This window comes from Papaver somniferum, chromosome 8 (genome assembly GCF_003573695.1).
Source record: "Papaver somniferum cultivar HN1 chromosome 8, ASM357369v1, whole genome shotgun sequence".
Classification (NCBI taxonomy): domain Eukaryota; kingdom Viridiplantae; phylum Streptophyta; class Magnoliopsida; order Ranunculales; family Papaveraceae; genus Papaver; species Papaver somniferum.
Window position 1 is genome coordinate 109,260,537 of NC_039365.1, and position 20,077 is coordinate 109,280,613.

The 20,077-nt window shown below is 35.9% G+C and overlaps 2 protein-coding genes across 3 annotated transcripts; one reads left to right on the forward strand and one right to left on the reverse strand.

The window, feature by feature from the left end:
* The first annotated feature begins 11,491 nt into the window (after nucleotides 1-11,491).
* LOC113302552 (palmitoyl-protein thioesterase 1-like) lies at nucleotides 11,492-14,922 on the forward strand. Of its 2 annotated transcripts, none has more exons than XM_026551482.1 (12): nucleotides 11,492-11,749; nucleotides 11,840-11,924; nucleotides 12,070-12,121; nucleotides 12,211-12,231; nucleotides 12,325-12,378; nucleotides 12,514-12,564; nucleotides 13,307-13,369; nucleotides 13,568-13,636; nucleotides 13,763-13,801; nucleotides 13,997-14,119; nucleotides 14,202-14,294; nucleotides 14,400-14,922. In XM_026551482.1, the coding sequence occupies exons 1-12, from the start codon at nucleotides 11,647-11,649 to the stop codon at nucleotides 14,628-14,630; spliced, it is 984 nt and encodes a 327-aa protein (XP_026407267.1). In that variant the 5' UTR covers nucleotides 11,492-11,646; the 3' UTR covers nucleotides 14,631-14,922. The 2 variants fall into 2 exon arrangements, with proteins under 2 accessions (XP_026407267.1, XP_026407268.1); XM_026551483.1 differs by having other exon boundaries at nucleotides 11,493-11,749; nucleotides 13,571-13,636.
* A 632-nt stretch (nucleotides 14,923-15,554) lies between these two features.
* Nucleotides 15,555-19,767, reverse strand: LOC113302555 (putative lipase YOR059C). Its single transcript, XM_026551484.1, has 10 exons — nucleotides 19,468-19,767; nucleotides 19,242-19,309; nucleotides 18,628-18,698; nucleotides 18,249-18,491; nucleotides 16,898-17,061; nucleotides 16,720-16,775; nucleotides 16,560-16,612; nucleotides 16,360-16,474; nucleotides 16,152-16,249; nucleotides 15,555-16,037 (listed from the first exon to the last, which is right to left on the reverse strand). Exons 1-10 carry the CDS (start codon nucleotides 19,611-19,613, stop codon nucleotides 15,966-15,968), a joined length of 1,086 nt encoding a protein of 361 aa, XP_026407269.1. The 5' UTR covers nucleotides 19,614-19,767; the 3' UTR covers nucleotides 15,555-15,965.
* Between the last annotated feature and the right edge of the window lie 310 nt (nucleotides 19,768-20,077).

A 20,077-nucleotide genomic window follows, 5' to 3' on the forward strand; every position in this document is an offset into this window, starting at 1 on the left:
TGATGAGTTCGTTTGACAGTTCTACATCTCCTCACAAATACTGTCACTGCGCTCCTTAGTCCTTCCAGATTTACCATGTGATTGCGCAAGGGAGGAGTATCCAAATGGTTTTGTTTGTTTCTTTTAATTTATTGAATCTTTAAGCTTCAAAGTTGCATCCAATGAGTAATTCATCACCCAAGAAATTTCTATTTGGGATGAGTATACACTGCAATGTATGAAATGGAGGGACCTAACATTTTATCTCAGAGATTGAGGTGTAAAAATGATGGCTTCGAATGGCGCCTTCCGATATATATATCCACCTTTTTTTTTTAAGCAAAGGCCTTCAAAAAGGCTAATGGTCCCCCTCAACAAAAGGCATCAGTCATATTGGAGGAACAAACCAGAACATGGTAGAATTGTTTGTTTTACCCCAAAGGGCAAGTTCATGAGCCACTGAATTACAAGTACGTGGTTGAAAGATAAACAGACAAGCTACAAGCCTAGAAGGAAAAAACTGGATATCCTTAACAAGCCAGCAGAAAATTGATTGATTAGACTCTGAGCATCACTTTCTATGATGAGATGAATAAGTTTTTGCTCCACAACTTTTTTCAAGGCCGCCCAAATAGCTTTGGCTTCAGCTTCTTCAGCAGACTTAACTTGAAAAACGATGGAGGCACAAAAGGAAGCAGTGTTGGAGAAGTCCCTCATCACAAAGCCTGCACCATTATTCCCAGAAATTTCATCATAAGCTCTGTCAGTGTTACATTTTATCCATCCAGTTGGTGGGGGCATCCATTTGTCACATATACTAACAAGGACCATAGTGGAAACAATAGCACTAGTTTTCTAGTTAATAACATGGCTCTAGCTCTCATCAGAACAACAGTGTAATTTTCTTTGATATTTTGAAACACCGGGTTATTCCTACTTTGCCATAAGGACCAAAGGATGGCAACAAAGAAACATTGATCCCCATCTGGGAGTTTAGAAACATGATTAACTAACCAGAATAACATCCAATCAATAAAGGATTTAGTACTAAAAGCCTGAGTGTTGACACAGAAAGATGATAAGAACCAAACACGACTAGAAAAGGGGGAAAGAACTAAGGTGTGCATAATCGATTCAGAAGGGTCATTACATCTAGCACAATCAACAGAATTCATAGGCATTCTAGTATGAAGGACAATTCTAGCAGGTAAAGCATTTCTGGAAGCTTTCCATCTGAAAACTTGAATTCTATAAGACACATTAATTTTCCAAATACGCTTCTAAAGAGCACTACAAGGGGAAGGCCCGAGCCCTCGAAGTCCCAAGTAAGCAAATTTAGAGGTAAATATACCATTATTTGAAAGATCCCAAGCCCTCCTATCAGGAGTGCAACACTGGCTTAAGGGAGTAGTGACGATCTTCTTAGCAAAAGCATCATCAAAGTGGGTGTTTAATCTATCAACATCCCAAGATCTGGTAATAGGATTAATAAATAAGGGACTTTTATACTTGGATCTGGAGGCACCAAAGGGTTGGGGACAACAGATCCTAAAGAAGGAATCCATTTGTAACACCAAGGGTCAATAAATTGACCATCTCCAACAATCCAAGTGATAAAAGGTTTGATGAGTTCTTTAATGGCATATAAACATTTCCATGTCCAAGAACAGTTAGCAGGACACTTGGCATTTAAAAAATCGGTTCTAGAAAAGTATCTAGCTTTAAGAGTAGAAGCTAGCAGACAGTCAGGGTTCTCAATTACCCTCCAGGCATTCCTGGCAAGCACATATAGCAAGATTATTGAGCTTAGCTTTCCTAAAACCAAGACCTCCTTCAGACTTAAGAGAGCAAAGAATGTCCCAACCCAAAAGATGAAGTTTTCTATCTTTTGGGTCAAGGGTTTCCCCCCACCAAAACTTACAGAGGTGAGAGTCCATTTTTCTACAAAGGTGTTTGGGGATAAGGAAAGCTCCCAGTTGATACAGAGGTATGGCCTGACCAATATGCTTTATCAAAGTAGTTCTAGCAGCTTGGGAAATAAGCTTATGGAGCCATATAGAGATTCTAGCATCAATAGCCTGGAGAATACCCATATGGGTTTGGATTTTAGAAGCCTTAAAAGTTGTAGGAGTACCCCAAATATTTTTCTCCTAAATCCATATTACTAATGTCAAGGATATTAGAGAGCTACATTTGAGATGTTATGGAATTTTTTTGCTAAACAGGATACCAGACTTGTCAAAATTAATTTCTTGACCAGAAGCCAAGCAGTACTTTTGAAGGTACTCTTTGATAATCTGGAAATCTTCAATAGTAGCTTTAGAAAATAGTAGGGAATCATCATCAAAAAGAAGGTGTGTCATAGCAGGAGCATTTTTACACACTTTCGGCTGGAGACATGATGGTATCTTGAATAACCAGGTTGGTAGTTGGTAGAGAATATTGCACCTCCTGATCTTTTGGCATCATTAACTTTAAGACAGCTGGAAGAACATATTTTGAGCTTGAAGCAGCTGCTTCTTGCATTAACTTCTGTTTAGATTTCCAAGCTAGAGAATTAGCATCTTTGTGATCTAACACACGACAAGAAGTACAGAAGTACTTAGGGACTTTGTAGTATCTGCATTCAATCAGAAACTGTTGATCTCTTCTTGAGGTGAAGAGAGGGATGCCAGTTGGTAGAGGTTTCTGAACACAAACTCTAACACATACCTTAACATTCTTCTTTAAAGGATGGTTTCGATATGGTGTTTCAGCTTCTACGAATTCTCCCAGCTTGAGAGTGATTTTTTGAAGATCTTCAAATTCAATACATTCCTTTGGGATGTTACATAAAATGAGCCAAAAAAATTCCTCAACAAAAGAAACTTGATGATTTGTTGGCCATCCATTTGGGGGAACGACTTTGAGGACCATTAGATGACCAAAAGCATACCAAGGCCTCTGATAATTGACCCTGTTGAAATCACTCTCAGCTAGGAATCTGATAAGGACTTTGTTTTTCAAACCATTGAAGGCAGTAACAAAAGGTGTTTGAGCTAATGGCCATTGATTACATATGTAATAACGGATAGAAGAGGTAGGAATGAGAGTTTCACAGCAAATGTAGCCAACCGCGAACCATTTCCAACTATTATCATCTTCATCCCAGATAACAGTTTTATCTATAAAGACTGGTTCAGTTAGGGAAGAGGGTAGAGTAAGCTTGTCTGCCATTTGTTTAGTGAGGTTTTGAATTTCAAGATTTTCATAAGTATTAGAGGACTGAGATGGGGAGGATTCTATATAGATTATATTAGTGATGAAGAGAAATAAGTTTTTATCAGAGATGAGAGACAGGCTAGAGATTAAAATAAAGATATGAAGGGAAAAGATTCTTGTAGCAGTGCAAGGATTGTGGTAAAGTCCTATCATACAAATATGAAGCTGCAGCCTGACTGTAACATCAAAATCAAACTGATCCTTAAAATGGGAACTCTGAAATAGTTGAAAAATGGTCTGCAAGGTGAGGAGTTTTGGTATGGTATGGTTTTGTGAATATTCCCACTTTTTGTATTTAAATAAAGAGCTCTTATCAGAGCTATTAGATAACCTGGTACCCTTTCTAAGAGAAGCTGATAGGGACATTGGCTTAGTATTCACGTGATATTGGAATCAAGAACCATGCAAGGGGTATACTCAACCAAGTAACATAACTTTATTCTTTGTACGTCTTGGACATACGTAAGCATGATGGATATGAAAGTTGGTGAGTATTTAAGAGCTTTGTCTTTGAATAGATAGTAACCCTGAGTAGTTGTGTACATCCTTCCAAATGCCATAAACAAGGTCGCATAGGGTAATAAAATCTGGTGATGGTAAAGGTAAAAATTATTGGGGTGATTTTTGAGTTTACTTGTGGTGATAAAAGAGGATTTTTTCTTAAGGTGAAACGTCATGATTGCCTGAGAGACGTAAGAAATAATCCAGCTGTTAATGATACCCCGATTAAAGGAAGTGCCTCCTGGCAGGTGCTTCTTACTCTGAATCTGCATAAAACCAATAGTTTTAATTAAAACCCAAATAAACTCTTCAAAATTAGGTAGCCGAATTACTCTTCTCTTAAAGGTAATTCCAACATAATTGAAAGTAAATGAAACACTTAAAATTAGACTTTGAAAATAGGATTTAGTAGGATACTGATGAAAACTGAAGGGTTGCGCATGTCATTGAAGTGCGCATGAATGCCAAGCGACAAGATGCTTGACCAAATGCCATAAATGGCCATTTATGGCTAATATACCACCATTATTTAAGAGAGGTAGGGTGATAAGCCAGGGATTAAACCAAAAGAAGCAAAGAAAAAAGATAGAGAAAAATAGATTAAGAAAAATGGTCGATGCTGCATCCAGTCCTGCTGGAGGAGGAAGTCCAAGCCTACCACCTGATTCTGATGCCATGCGACATGCAAAAAATACAATTGAAGCTTTTGACCAGTACAAAGATGGAGAGTTTAATAGATTATTTGAATCTGGAGAAGACCAAGAAGAAAGAGCAGGAAAACAGAAAATAATTTGAGAGGTTGAGAATTAAGAATGATGAAGAGTTCCAACTATGGCTGAGAAAAATAGAAGTTGATGCACGAAGACATCGCGGGAGACTTCAACGAAGAGGAGAATGGAAACCATCATGGGGGAAGACTCGAAGTATGACTGAGAGTGACAGTGAGAATGAAGAAAAGAAGGACTACATTATTATGAAGAAGAGAGGGAGGAAAGCAGTGATGATTCTCAGAAGAAGAAGAAAAGAGCAAGAAAATTGGAGAAGGAGAAGAGGAAAATGCAGGAATTTGAAGATATGATGTATGAAATCTATCTAGCACTGATGGCCCACGAACCTTGAAAGTTTTCTCGGACCATGTCAGAGACGCCAAATGTGCATTCTGACAGAGAGGAAAATCGAAGGATGATATCGATAGAAATCATGTGTTCTCTGGTCCAATGGTGCCTTACAGTGATGGTGAAGATGAGGGTGATGAAGATGAGGATGAAGATCTCCAGGGACCTTATACAACTTCTGACAATGACGATGGTAGGGGTGTTTACTTTATCTTTGATGAGTTGAACTATACCAACGACAGTGAGGATGATTCTGAGTAATCATCTCTGAAATACTACCAATTTCCTTAGAACTAGAGCACTGAGAGGATCTTGAACATCTTCGTGAAAATTTATGAGGAAATTGATGGTATTTAAAGTCGTTGAAGAAGTGCTTGGAAAAAGAAGTTTCAACATCTGACATTTGGTGGTAAGATCTTTTATGGTTTTTTTCTTTGTGAATGTTGGTGGTTTCTGTTTTGTGATGAATCGTTTGATTTTGGGGTTTTGTTGGCGGCAAAAGCATGGGGAAATCAGCTTGACGAGTTGCAGTAGAAATGATAGTATGACTTTTCTTAGCAGTTGGGATTGCGGAGTTACAACCTTGGATTTTGATTGTATAAAGAAGGTTGTAATGATACTGAAGAATTTGCGGATGTTTAGGGTGGATATTTTGCTTGTTTTTGTTTTCCTTGAAAGTAATTTCCCTGGATATGTTTTTATAAAAATTTGGATTTTCCTTAATGTTAGAATTGTGCTTGGTGTTGGTTTGCTGTATATGAGGTTGATTGTGTATTTTTTTGGTTTGATTCATTTCAATAGCAATAGAATGGGTACTGTAAATGTGCATACAAGTAATGATCTTAGTGAAAGACTCTAGGATTCCAAAGATTGATAAGTAAAGATAGGTAAAGGTGATTGATTTGAGCTTGCTAAGATGAACACTGAATTGCATCTGGAGGCTTTTTTTCATGTGTCACAGTGACGGAGCAGCAAAGACAACTCCACTTCTCTTTCTCTAGATCATACTTCCATTTCTCACTCCAATGTAATATATATCCACCTTGTAAGTACATACCTATATTTAAATTTCTAGGAAGAACCATATAAATTTGAAGCATATCGGCTTACTCACCATCCGTTATGCCTAATTTGAAAATGTGGGTATTCAATGGTCTTCAGTTTGTATCTGTCATGTCAAAGAATTTATCTGCATACAGTTAAAACTCTTTTAATTAATACTCGATTATTTAATAAACTCTTTTAAATAATATTTTTAGCCGGTCCTGAGTTGGGGACAACGTGCCAAATTAATAATTCGCTAAAATTATAAGATAATACATTTTTGATTACCTTTGTAGACCCCATCTGAAATATAAATTAATAATGCATATATATTCAATACCTTAGTGATTAACGAAGACTTATTGAAAAATGATTTAATTGTCTTCTGTTTTTTGCTAAAATCAATATCGCACTGAATTTCATCTTTACTTTTTCTTATTATTGCAAGAATTTTTGGTGTTGTTTTCTCAGAGCTCAGCAAGAAATTATTCAATGTGGTTGCCGCTCTAATAGACTCGTTTCGTCAAGGGGTCTCTATTGTAGAACTGTCATCGTCTTCTTACACATCTTTATCAGTTCCCATAACGCTCTCAATTATTTCTTCATCAGTCAACAACTGTGTAACTTCATTTTCTTTCGGATAATTTAAGGCATCTTTGAAATTCATTGAATTGCATAACCCAATTTCTCGATCAAATTTGCAAGTCTTGAGTGATTTCATTGTCTGTATGTTCATCCAAATTGTCTAAACTTGTGTTATCTGTTCACCGAAATTTACAATGACAAAAGCATCAATTTTGTCTAACTTGTGATATGAAATTTATCTATAAGTTAACACATTATTAATTAATATATAAATTAATAATTATTAATTTATCGGTTAATAAATATCTTGTTTAATTAATAAATATTGATGGTCCCGGCATCATTAATTTATAGAGTTTCTACTGTGTATATATATGGGAAAACAACATAAAAGACAAACTTGATCAAGGGGGCATGTTAGAAGACAATGGGCCTCTACCTCAGGATCCTTTTAATGCTAGGGTCCAGTGCAAAATGCAACTTAAAAACGTTAGCATTGAAGTGAACGATTTTTTGGGCACCATTTTTTTTTTGGAAAGGATCATCATTTTATTTTTGGTAAGTTATGTGAAGTAATTTGAGAACACTCCTTATCCATATATTTATATTAATACCAAATTATCCTTTCTAATTAAGTTAGTGAAATGATTAGTTAGTCTAATGGTTAATTAGTTATTATGTTAAGTTAATTAGAGTGATTAGTGAGGTTAAATAATTTATTTTTTAATAGAAGAATTATTGAAAGAGAAGAAGAAGAAGATGGTCTCAGAAAAAAAGAAAGAATTTTTTTTTTTTTGAGATGGTTGAATATTGCTCGACTTGGCAAACCGAATGATATTTTTGGTACTTAGATAAACTTCAAAGTTAGTTAATGTTGCTTAATTTGGCCAAAACTTTCAAAAAATTGAAAATCTTTTAAAAAATTTTTGCTAGGTCAACCAAGTTCGGTTACAATTTATGAAGAACAGTAAGACGAACTCACCTGCTGGTGTAGTTCGGTTACTGTATCTTCAAACATAGATAGCCGAACCTAAATTTAATGGAGTTTTGCAAAGTTCGGGTATCCAGATTCCAGGATAGGTAACCGAACTTTTAGGATGGGGTTTACAGAGTATTGTTCGGTTTATTCAATTCTATAGGTTTCATAGCCGAACTTTTTGTAGAAATATGGGAAAAAAACACAAGTGGTAAGTTTGGCATGATCGCAAAGTTTATAAAACATTGTCGAACTCAGCAAAATAGGTTTTCAGAGAAAAATTCGGTTAGGAAAAAAAATTGCGAAGTAGCCAAACTCTATATATAGTAGCCGAACTTTTATATGAAAATTAGGCTAGAAAACCAGAAAGTTCGGCTAGAAAATAAAAAGTTTATCTGGGAAAACAAAAAGTTCGGCCCGGAAATAAAAAGTTCGGCCCGGAAATAAAAAGTTCGGCCCGGAAATTAAAAGTTCGGTTGAGAATTTTTTCCCGCGAAACAACCAAACTGCTCTTTATGTTCTTCATTTCCAGCAGGTTCGGCTAGTTCGATACAAAAATTTCACAAAATTTCTAACCGAACTTCTCTCCGCAACTTCAATTTTTATGATTACTACTCCCTCGATTTAAAATCAAATTTTGTTAGCACCTCTAATTGTGTTTTATGTTTATGATTTGGAGTTTTAATTAAGTTAGTTAGTTTAGAAAGGATATTATTAGGTTAGTCATAATTTAAACACTGATAAAGGATAAGTTAGTCATTTTCTAACTTTAGGACACTCCTTATAACTTCAAGGAAGGTGGCCTAATAAAACCATGGTCCCCTCAAAAAAACCATGGTCCCCAAAAAATCGTTCATCAGAATGCCTAACTACCTAAGTACTTACCAGGATTAGACGCAACTTGAACCTGGAGAGCATTAGCCATCCCTCGGGTGAAACTCCTTCCCCGATTGGCTGAAGTAAGGAGAGTGGATTTTTTGACATTTATTCTTTGGCCTGTGAAGGAACAAAACTTTTCCAACAACGATCTAAGATTGAGTGCATTTTTATAGTTTTCCTTCAAGAAAATGATAGTGTCATCAGCAAGCAATTTGTATACATGAAACAAATGATAATGTCATCAGCAAACTCCTTAATTTGATGTCGATTTGAAGTCGTGTACAGGAAAAATTAGCATTGAGAAGTAGGTTCGTTACGAAAGAAAAAAATTCATTGATTAAACAGAGATCACTTTTGATTCAAGAAGGATTTGATCTAAAATACAACTTGGTGGAATATCAGACGATATTTTAGTTAGCTTCCCAGTACAAACTACTCTTGACAAAATTCCTGCCACTTAATTTTGTTCCTTTGGAACATGAGAACAAAACCAGTTTTTAAATTTCTTAAAAGATAAAATGATGTCCCTAATAAAATTGTGAAACTGCCAGTTAATATTAAACTGTCCTTTGGAGATGGCTTCAACCAGAATCATGGAGTCAGTTTCAAAGTTTACTGCTTCAAGCTTCAGCTGCTCAATCCACTTGACAGCTTTCAGCATATCCAACCCCTCTACATGCTCCGGACTTAGTGCTTTGTCGATGTAGGAACATTTTGCTCCCCTGAATGCACCTGCAGAATTGCGAATAATCATTCCAGTTCCAGCATTATTTGAAATATGATTAAAATAACCATCTAAATTAACAGTATAAACACCCTGTGGAAGAGGATTCCATTTTAAGTTATCTTTAGCTTCTCTAGTGAGTAACTTAACAATTGTTTTTGGCCTATTTGTAACATATTCTATTGTCAGGGTAGAAACTCTGTAAATAAGTTTTTGCGGCTATAAAAACTTATTTTCAAAACCTTGGAACATCTTTCTTTCCAAATAGCCCAAGCACTAACCATTCTTCTAGTTAGAACTTCTGAAGAAATATCCCCTCGCTTGAACTGAGAAATCCAGCTTAAAGATTCCTGATCAATCAAACTTTGAGAACCAAACTGTAAACCAGTGCTCCCAAACCAAACTGCTCTAGAATATTGACACTGAAGTATGATATGAGAAGCACTTTCTTGGGAGAGACCACACATTGGATAACTTATATAAGCATTAGCAGAGTAACGAAGAGTTCTTGCTTTTGTTGGAAGGATACCACGAAGACATTTCCAAATAAAATGATTTATTATGGGAATTGATGGCAGCTTCCACATATATGATAAAGTATCCTTCATCTCTGCAGAAAACTAAGAATGTCCATGAGTATCCAGGTATATCTTCTTGTAAGCGGACTTAATTGTGAAAGAACCATTACTCTCTAGCCTCCAGATAAGTTTATCTGGCTGTTGAAGATGAATGGAAATCCCAGTAATAGAACTTGCAATCTTATGAGAAAAAAGTGAATGCAGAAGACTGACATTCTAAACATTAGTGCCTTGATAGAACAAATCTTTGACTAACACATATGAGGAAGGATTTACTGCATTGGATTTTGGCTCAGGTGGAGAGGAAAGACTATGAACCCATATGTCTCTCCAAATTCTTATCGAAGAGCCATTACCAAGACTCGAAAAGCTATTATTTTTGATATATAAACTGAATCTGCGAGCTGATACTTCTCCCTGCATAAGAAGAATCTTCCTTAGCTTTATAGTCAAAAATATCACAATTAGGGTAGTATTCGGCTTCCATAGATTTGGACCAGATGTCTGAACTTCTAGAGCATAATCTCCACATGCAGATTTAGAAAGTAGTGCTTTATTAAAACACTCTAAATATCTGAAACCCAGACCACCTTCCTCTTTATCTCTGCTTAAATTTGTCCAAGAGATGATTGCACCTTTATTAGAATCTTTTCTTCTCCAGAATTTACCTTGAATAGAATTAAGATCCTTTATAGTTTGATCAGGCAACTTAAATGAGATCATGTGATGAACTGGAATAACATTAAAAACATGTTTGACCATAACTGTTCTTCCTGGTTCAGATAGATTTGAAGCATGCCATTTAGAAAGTCTAGTATCTATCTTTTCCACAAGTACTGAGAAATGCACTCTTCATTCTTCAAAGATTCGGAGTCCTGTTATTGGGAGGGAAAGAATGAATTTAAGGAGAGATGGATTAAGGGGAGGGAATTGGATTTTCAGGAGAAGGATTGACTCATGAATAAATAGATAAAATGTCTAGAACGTCCTTAAAAAATAAGTATACAAAACAAACAAACACCTAATTAACAACAAAAAATCCCCAAACCGCATCTTCTTCCGTATGAAGACCAGAACTAGCCAACAATGGTTGAATGCTTTTAAGTTTCTTATTAACGTAACCTAGACTTCGGATTGAAATTAAGTGAAGCAATAAGTGCAAATGGCTAAGTCGACATCAAACCCATAAAAGTAAGTAATTGTGGTTTTAGATTTTGTAACAATTGTCTAGGTAAGTTTGAAATTTATGATCTCTTTAATAATGATATATAACGGTGAAGACTAGTGATGAGACTTTGAAATTAATCAAATCATAATAATGCACAGATAAATAGAATGATGTTCGGTGCTTACTTGTATCCGAAATATTCAAAAGATCAGGAATTTTAAACTTGAATGTTGACTCACCCGAAGCTAACATAAAAATATTGAGATGATAATCGCAATCGGAAGAACTGTGACATAGAAAATAAGCTGATTGTTCGTTCAAAACAGTTAGGCTTTTCGAAAAAAAAAACCCGTAGAAATGAGAACAATAGCTTAGTGATGGTAGGATTGAAATTTAACAAAAATATATTTATTTTGACTAGGTTTTGCTTTGACCGAACATTAACTTGAATTTAGTCTAATTTTTTCCCTCCTAAAATCCATTCTTTCCCTCCTAGCCTATTTGAAGTAGGTTCGTTATGGAATCGTGAGTGGGTGGACAACACGGAAAACAAATGCGGTAAATATCGGTAAATATTCATGCTTCAAAAGATGTGTAAGTAAGGAAAACCTAGATAATTCGTGGCGTAACTCCCAGTCATCTGTCTACCGATGTGGGGTACATCTTAAAAAACAATCCTATCTAATTTGGTAACAAGAGATACAGTTCCCCCCACTCTCGTGTTTGTGATCCTCAACACCAAAAGTTGTTGGAGAAATTTAAATTCCTAAATTTATTTGAAACCCTCGATTCCTGCAAAGATCAGGAATCTAGTTAGTATTTTCTCTGCAGCTACAATGGCTGCTTCTCTGCAACTACCAATCATTTCTATTATCATTACTTTGACCTTAATTTCACTAATACCCTTCTCATCTTCTCTTCCTTTTATCGTTTTACATGGTATACATACTTCAAGATCCAATATCGTCCTCATATATTTTGAGTTTAGGATTATGAATTCAGAGGGATTTATTATATATGTTATTGCAGGAATTGGAGATAAATGTTCGAATGGAGGAATCTCGCAATTCACCGAGCTTCTTAGTACCTGGTCTGGTTCTGAAGGCCATTGCCTGTAAGTATGCTCTCACAACCATTTTTCTCATTTAGTTTAAAGATTGCATGTTGAGAGCTAGAGACAAGGTCTATGAGTTTGTTTGAAGCCCGTGTTTTGATGTTTAAGGATCTATACTCTTTAATTTTCCTTCCCATTTATGTAGAGAAATTGGAGATGGATCATGGGATTCTTGGTATACGCCTCTTATAGATCAGGTAAGTGCAGCACTACAAATCGTGATTGCTTGTCGATTCTGTTATTCATTGTCTTATAATCCTCGTTTATATTTTCTTTGTGTTTGCAGACCCTAATTGTTTGTGATAAGGTGATACAGTTGTTTTGCTAACATGGTGGATGTGCATTTGAAATCTTAAGAAGTGTTCATTTTAAGTTCGTTGTTGGACATCTGGATTTACAGGTGAAAAAAATGAAAGAGCTTAGTGACGGTTACAACATAGTTGGACTCTCACAGGTGATTATATTGCAATTGCATACTCTTCTGAGTTATATGACTATAGATTGTATTAAGAAATGCTAATTAGTGCTTCTATTCATTAAGGTGCAATATATGGATGGAGATCTTAAAACCTTTTTGCTGTTTTGACAGGGTAACATAATAGGCCGCGCAGTTATTGAATTGTGTGACGGAGGGCCACCTGTAAGATTTTCTTTGCATAAATTATCCGTTTTCCTCTTACATTTTTCTAAATTAAGGACGTCCTTATTCTTTTGTTAAGTAGTCACTTGTAGTTGACATAAAAATTGCTCTTGGAGAATAATATCTGTGGTAAGCTATAGGGCGCAGGATAATATCTGTGGTAAACGTTAGCTACTGCATTTAATATGCATGTATTGTATTGGTCCGCAATTGGGGTTTGATTCAACTATTCAAAATTTTACAGTGAAAGGTCCATTCAATGCTCCTATGCTGCATATTGGCATAACTATCTGACATTTTTCAAACCACTAGATTTTGCACTGTAACAAGAGTACTATACACTGACTCTTGATTTTTCCATGCCAGAAGTGGACAACATGTTTGACATTACGGACACTTCCTTGGGTTTCTTTCACATGATAAGTAGATGCTTGTGTATGTGTAGTTGCAGTTAACTGTTTTTTAAGATTATATTTATTTTCTAAATTAATTCCTTCTATGTAAATGCAACAAGTATAGCTTTAACGGATCAAATAACTTAAAGGAAAGCACATATACATTGGATCTGCCGCGTCCAATGTATCTCTCCATGTCTGACACCTGTTAGCAGTGTCCAATTTAACATTGGATTTTATATCATCGTAGCAATACACAACTCGATCTTTTTTTTTGTGAACAACTTGAATCACTTGGTTCACTGTTTAGATGAATGATATTTGGCACATTTTCCATAATTCTGTAGGTTAAGAATTTCGTTTCAATTGGTGGTCCTCATGCTGGTACTGCTTCTATACCATTTTGTGGAGTAAGTTCTCTTTCGCTTTTTGTTAACATTACAAGATATAAGAAGTATATATATATATATATGGGGGCTTGAACACATTCAGTGGGATCTTTATCATAGTATTGTTAGAGATCGATAGTGGAAATCACTCTATCCAACAACGTCCATCAAAGACTAATAGTGGTTATTGGTTAAGCTTACTAACACTGCTTTTTTTAGCAGTCTAGCTTCATGTGTAATCTTGCAGACAACCTAATGAAGTTGGAGATTTACACACCTTATGTCCAGGTTTTCTTGATTCTCTTTTCTATGTAGTTGTTTTATTATTTTCTCAGAGAAAGCTATTTTTTTTATTTCTAATAATCAAATTAATTTTGTTGACCCTGTTATGTATCTCTGATGCTGTTATTGCAGGATCATTTGGCACCCAGTGGTTATCTCAAAATTCCAACTGTGAGTAAAGTTCTTTATCATGCAGTATTATAATTGTTGGTCCATACTGGACTAGGTTTTTTGTCTATCTCTTTAAGCTGCTCTATGAACAAACAAGTTTGATTTTTAGAGCATCAGTACAGAACAATTTCTGTAACCCAAGGAGAAGACTCGTTATTAATATACTGTGCTAATGAGAATATTATTTCTTTCTAGGATATTCCTGACTACTTAAAAGGATGTAGATTTCTTCCCAAGATTAACAACGAACTTCCTACAGCCAGAAACTCAACATACAAGAGTCGGTTCACTAGCCTAGAAAATCTGGTTCTTATCATGGTAAGTCTAAAGATGTTCTTGCTATGTTTGTTCCCCCCCTTCGTATAGCTAATGGATGTCCCATTTTTGTGTATGTGATCAGTTTGAGCATGATACAATTTTGATACCAAAAGAAACCGCCTGGTTTGGATATTATCCAGACGGTGCCTTTGAGCCAGTTTTGCCTCCTCAACAGGTAAGGATTCTGCTAGTGAACTTATGAGAAACCTAAACTCTACTTATTCATCAAATAAGCCGCTTCATTCCATGCAACTATCATTCGAGTTCATTCTTCCTGCAGACTCCACTTTACACTGAGGACTGGATAGGCTTGAAAACTTTGGACGACGCTGGAAAAGTTAAATATGTTAGTGTTCCTGGTAACCATCTCCATATATCTCGTAGTGGCATGAAGGAATATGTTGTGCCTTACTTGAAGACACATTCCCAAATTAAAACAATTATGGGAAAATCATCAGTCCAACTTCTTCAGTCGGTCCAAAATACCATAGTGAAACTAATTGGACTGTAGAAAGGTCTATCGTTGCTTTGCAAGTAATCCCTTCCTTATTTAGCATGTGAATAACGTCAGCACCTAAATGGTAAAGCGTTCAAACTTAGTGAAGAATGATATGTTTTTATAATCAAATTCAACTTTGCATATACTGGCAACAGAATTATTGATCCACGAATTCAGAAAATCTGCTGAGATGTATATCAGGATTGTAAATAAAATGCTTTTGGATTAAGAAAGTTGGTTGTGTAATACTTGCTTTTGCCAAGGAACATATTGATATTAATGTGTGTCCATCGGTTTTATTAAATCTCGTCCAGTTTTATGGTCTTCTGGGACTCGGGGTTAATGTCATGGAAAACCTGACTTGGGATTTTAGCCCAGTTTTATTGTCTTCTGGGACTCAGGGTTAATGTCATGGAAAACCTGACGAGGGATTTTAGCCTCAATGGTTGCAACTTGAAAATCTATTGGCAGGCTCCTAATCTAACCAGTGAAATCTGAAATTTCATGCATCAACTTCCCATGGATGCAGCTGGAGAACTTGGGCTACATTTGTAACATTTCACAACATCAATAGTTCGAACAAAGATTATTTGGGAGTTGGCTCCTATCAGAAACTTACACATTCTTACTATCTTGTATAAAGATAACGTATTAGCAAAGTCATTAGAACCTATTGTTTGGACCGAAAAAAGAGAACCATGAAATACTTGGTCTTACTGCCTGACCTACCTAACGTCGGACACTGTTAGGATAGATGTCAACTTTGTGTTAGTATAGATGTCTCTTCATCTGTAATAGGCCGTCTCTGTCTAAGATAGATCATAGAGTAATGCAATGCGGAAATGAAACAACAGAGTTCAGCTAGATGACAGGTTCCTAACCGAACCTATTCTTTTTTTGAGAACTTTGAAGTTGGCTACTGTAACACTTGGAACATCAGGTCTATTAGCAGGTCCCTAACTTTTTTGTTTTTTGTTTTGATCAGAACAGGTCCCTAACTCGGGAGCTGCATGAAATATAAATTGCTTAGTTTATCGGCATTTTCTCACCGACTATAAAATATAAATTTTCTTATGTACATTTGACAATTAATGAATCAAATAGAAGAATCGCCAAGGAATAACCAGCTGAAAGTACAAACACCTTAAGAATGTGGGCCTCAATTTACAGAAGAGAGTTCCAATTCTTAGCAGCAATAACCTCTTTGATAACAACTCCAATCATGGCCGTGGTGATTATATCATCTTAACCACAATTGTGCTTTTATCAACGTGAATAATCGGACTAGTGCTTTTACGATCATGAATGATGGGGCCGCTGCATCAACAGTTAAGAGAATGCTGCTTTTTAGGCAAGGAAATGATCAATCATGTGTTGTATGACATCTGCCCCTTCTGAGTGCATGTAGTTATCTTTGACCTGTACCAATATTCAGAACTAGTTCGTAATTTGGTTCAACAGAATAAGATTAATGATACATGTAATTTCATAACAGAAACTACGGCTTAACACAAACGAGAGAGGGAGAGAGACCTGAATGACATTATGTGCTGCAAACCTCTGCCTGCTGGTGTGAAAGCTAACATCGACCTTTTCCCATGACACACGAGACAGACCCGTCACTATAGCCTCTGTTTTATAAAGATCATGCACGGAGACATTATAACCAAAGACAAATTCCCCGTTTGGGTAAAACATTACTGAGAAGGTGAATACAGCAACTAATCATAAGTTCCCAAACCTTCTAACACATCCGAGTCTTTATCTTCTATTGTCACACACTTTCCACTATCACTAGCTTTGCATCTCTCTTCGTATACAATATGTGGATACTTCTCACTAACAGCATCCTCCCACTAGAAAAATAAGACTACGTGTTAAAGTGTACTGCATTTGAAAAAGCACAACCAGTGAATGCAAAACGAAAACATAGAAGATCACCTTTGGAAGTTCACTGGTTCGTCTAATAGATGACGTCCTCCAACCCACGATATCTAAACAAAATTTAGTATGGAAAATAGAATACCATAAAAAGGTAAGTTAGAAGATAAACGAGAAGAAGTGAACATAGAATTTGAAACTTTTTCCTTGAAAAGGATACGGTCATAGCCGACATTTGAATATGCAACTCGGCGCTTGAATGCCCGCAAGGCAGATCTGTAACAGATGCAGTGTGCGTACTATTAGATCCTGTTTTTAAATATCCAAAAGAACTGAGTGTATTGCTGATTCACTAATTTTTTTTTAAAAAGAAACGCCAAGGATGGGAGCTAAAGTACATGAAATAAAGGTCCCCATTATCCTCCACCATGCATCGAAGTAATGGAGGTTTCCCTTCCTCGGCATCTGTAAGAAAAAGATGGCGGCCTGATTTCCTAAAGATCCAATGAGCAACACAAGATGCAGCTTTCTCCAATGCAGTTAGACCAAAAAGAAACGGAACCTGCAAATGAAAAGAATTGTCATGGAAGAATAACCAAGTAATCACATCTAAGAAAAAATCATCAAATAAAATGATGCATATTGGATTTATCTATTTCCATTTCCGATATTAGTAGCTTTTTCCAATAAAACAGATACCCATTAACAATCAGTGACCTTGGATATCTATATGGTTAAGTGGTCGTTAATTATGGTAATAGTAGTCTTGCAATCTTTTAAAACATTACCCTGTCCCATACTAGCAAACTGTAAAAGAGAGAATTTAACCAACAAGTTAGTGTTTCCACTTCCATGGTGGCTCAATCTTATCCGATAGATCAGACAATGTTTTCATACTATAATCTATTTATTTGTGAAAATGGAATTGACCAGAGACAGCACACCTTGCCCACTTTAGTATTACGACAACGTAGACACAAGAAGTGATACCAATCTAAGATCATACTAAGAAATCATGACGGAATCATGTAAAGTTGATCACATTTAAAAAAAAATAGTTAGATTTTGAACACATAATCCAAGACTTGATCCAAAAAACCTACAAATAAATCTTACAGCCATCAATACTCCTTAACACCAGTCACTAAACAGACTGTGAGAGCCATTCAAACATCTTTTCAGAGGATGTGAGTCATGACCCTCAGGTTTTCATAGAGAACCTTCTGGCATTTATTCTCTATCTGAAATAAGGGGAACATGATGTAGGCTTCAGCCTTGTTCACCAAGGGAGAGTATTTCCCAATTCTCAATCTAAAATCATTGTTCTTGATCCAATGTTAGCAATTATATCTCGCTACCGACAACACCTGCACTCTTGGACTACCTATCGAAGTCAACTCCAGGTTCTTGGCTTTCTGCATCTTCCTAAATATGGTTCACCAAGGTGCATAAAAACCTAGTTCCCCCTTTCGTAGTGAAGCTACAAGACTATCGCCAATTATGTTTTATGTACATAGTCACAGGCTATAACCATATTGGAAGAAGCCACTAAGAGGAAATACATCAAAGGAAAGAGAAAGAAAATGTCTTTTGAAGGTCGATGGAGAACCTATCTAACTATGACACCCTACTTCGGATTAATTTGAGAAAAAGTATAATATCCAACTTTCAATCCTTACAACATATGAATCATTCAACTAAGCAGAACCAAATTAAGAATTCATAAATAGAAAGCAAAGACGAGCATACATGATAGTTACCCCTTGAACCAAGATGAGGAGATGCCACAGTAACAAAATTCATCGCCTCTAAGCCGCATATTGTACCTCCTGAATACCCATCAGATAATTTGTTAGACCCGTCTTCTGTATTTTCCCTACTAGGAGGTCTATAAAGTCTTCCAATGGCATATCTTGCTACTAGTCCACCCAAAGAGTGTGCCACAAAAGAAATCCTTTGTATTTCTGGTTTACGTTGAATCACTTCCAACACCTAGAAATTGCATTTTTTTTAACCAAGTGTACAAATAGTCAAGGTTTACGCGGATTATTTTTTCCGGAAATGACCACTTGTCATATCAAAGAATTCATTAGTGATAAGAAATATAAAATCAAAAGGCGAAATCTACCTCCTCAGCCAAACGTTCCCCCATAACATCTATACCATCTAACGTCAACCGTGATGCATTGCGTTCGCTACCTGCATTACATGTTAGCAAATGAGGAAAAAGATAATCAACCTAAGCTCAACTGAAATAATCTGTCGATCAAGGCATCCTACAACAACATAAAGATGGATAGAGATACCCTCAATGTCAAGTTTTAAGACATCATTGAAAAGTGAACTTTGTACTTCAACAATATTGAACTACAAATATTGACACAATCCTTATCGAGCTAAACGTTAAGGTTCGTGTTTGTAGATGCACAGCCCAATTACATTTTACATATTGATTGGTAAATAGGAATTAGGATACAGTGACGAGGTCTAAACTCAGGCCGTGTCCTCGTGGGTATCAACACCCAACCGAAGAGGCATCTACTGGTGCACAACCCAAACTGATAAGTCAAGAACCAACTGCCCAAAGCATGATTTAGCCCCAACAGATAAACTTAAAAGGGGCATCTGCATTATATATAATCCGAGCCTTAACCAACCCAATGAGAAATCCCAAAACAATTTCTGCCTAGATAAATGATCTTATTTTACTTGTACCGGAAGGAAAATGAAAACCTTACTTACAATGAACAATCACTGAATCATGGAGACTTTTAGCAAATTGCTCAGCCCCAAATTTCCAATCCTTAGAACTGTCAAAAAGAAAAACAATCAAAATTACAAAGCCTTAACAATATGAATTTCAACACCCATCATCAACTTAAAAAATCAACAAAAATAAAGTTAGATTTAAAGAATAAAAAGCACAATATTAAAAACCTAATACATGAATTAAACAAAATTAATAAACCTTCCCATAATTCCATTAACCATAACAACAATATGATTAGGTGGTGAAGAAGGAGAAGAAGAAGAATTCTTGCTTGAACTCCAAATATCTAAACCACCATTAACTTCTTCTACACAAACACCATTTTCTTTACTTTCACAATCCATTTTATTTTTCTCTCGATTATTTTGTTTCTTTGTATCAAATCACGTCAATTCAACTCTGCGTTTCCAGTAACCCCTAAAATAATTTACAGAACAGATTTCTTTATACAGAAAAAAAAAATCGCAGTTTATTTCAGTTTCAGAAGAATTTTAAGAGAAGAATAGAATGATATTTAATAGGGTGGAGGCTTGAAGTATTAAAATTGTCGCAGAATCTTATCTGGACACGTAGTAAACTAATGCGGTTTATTAGTGGGTCCAACATGTTAAAGGGTTGTTAAATGTCTGCGACATCATAAAAAGATGTCGTCATGAATTGACGGTTGAATCAGGTGGGGCTGATAATCATTTATTTCTTGTTGAGGTCGGTAGCTTTTAGACTTTAACTAGTAAAACACTTCAATTTTAGCTACACTCGGTTAAACCACCAAGAATTTTCACCCTTTGAAGGTAAGTAGTATCAAATA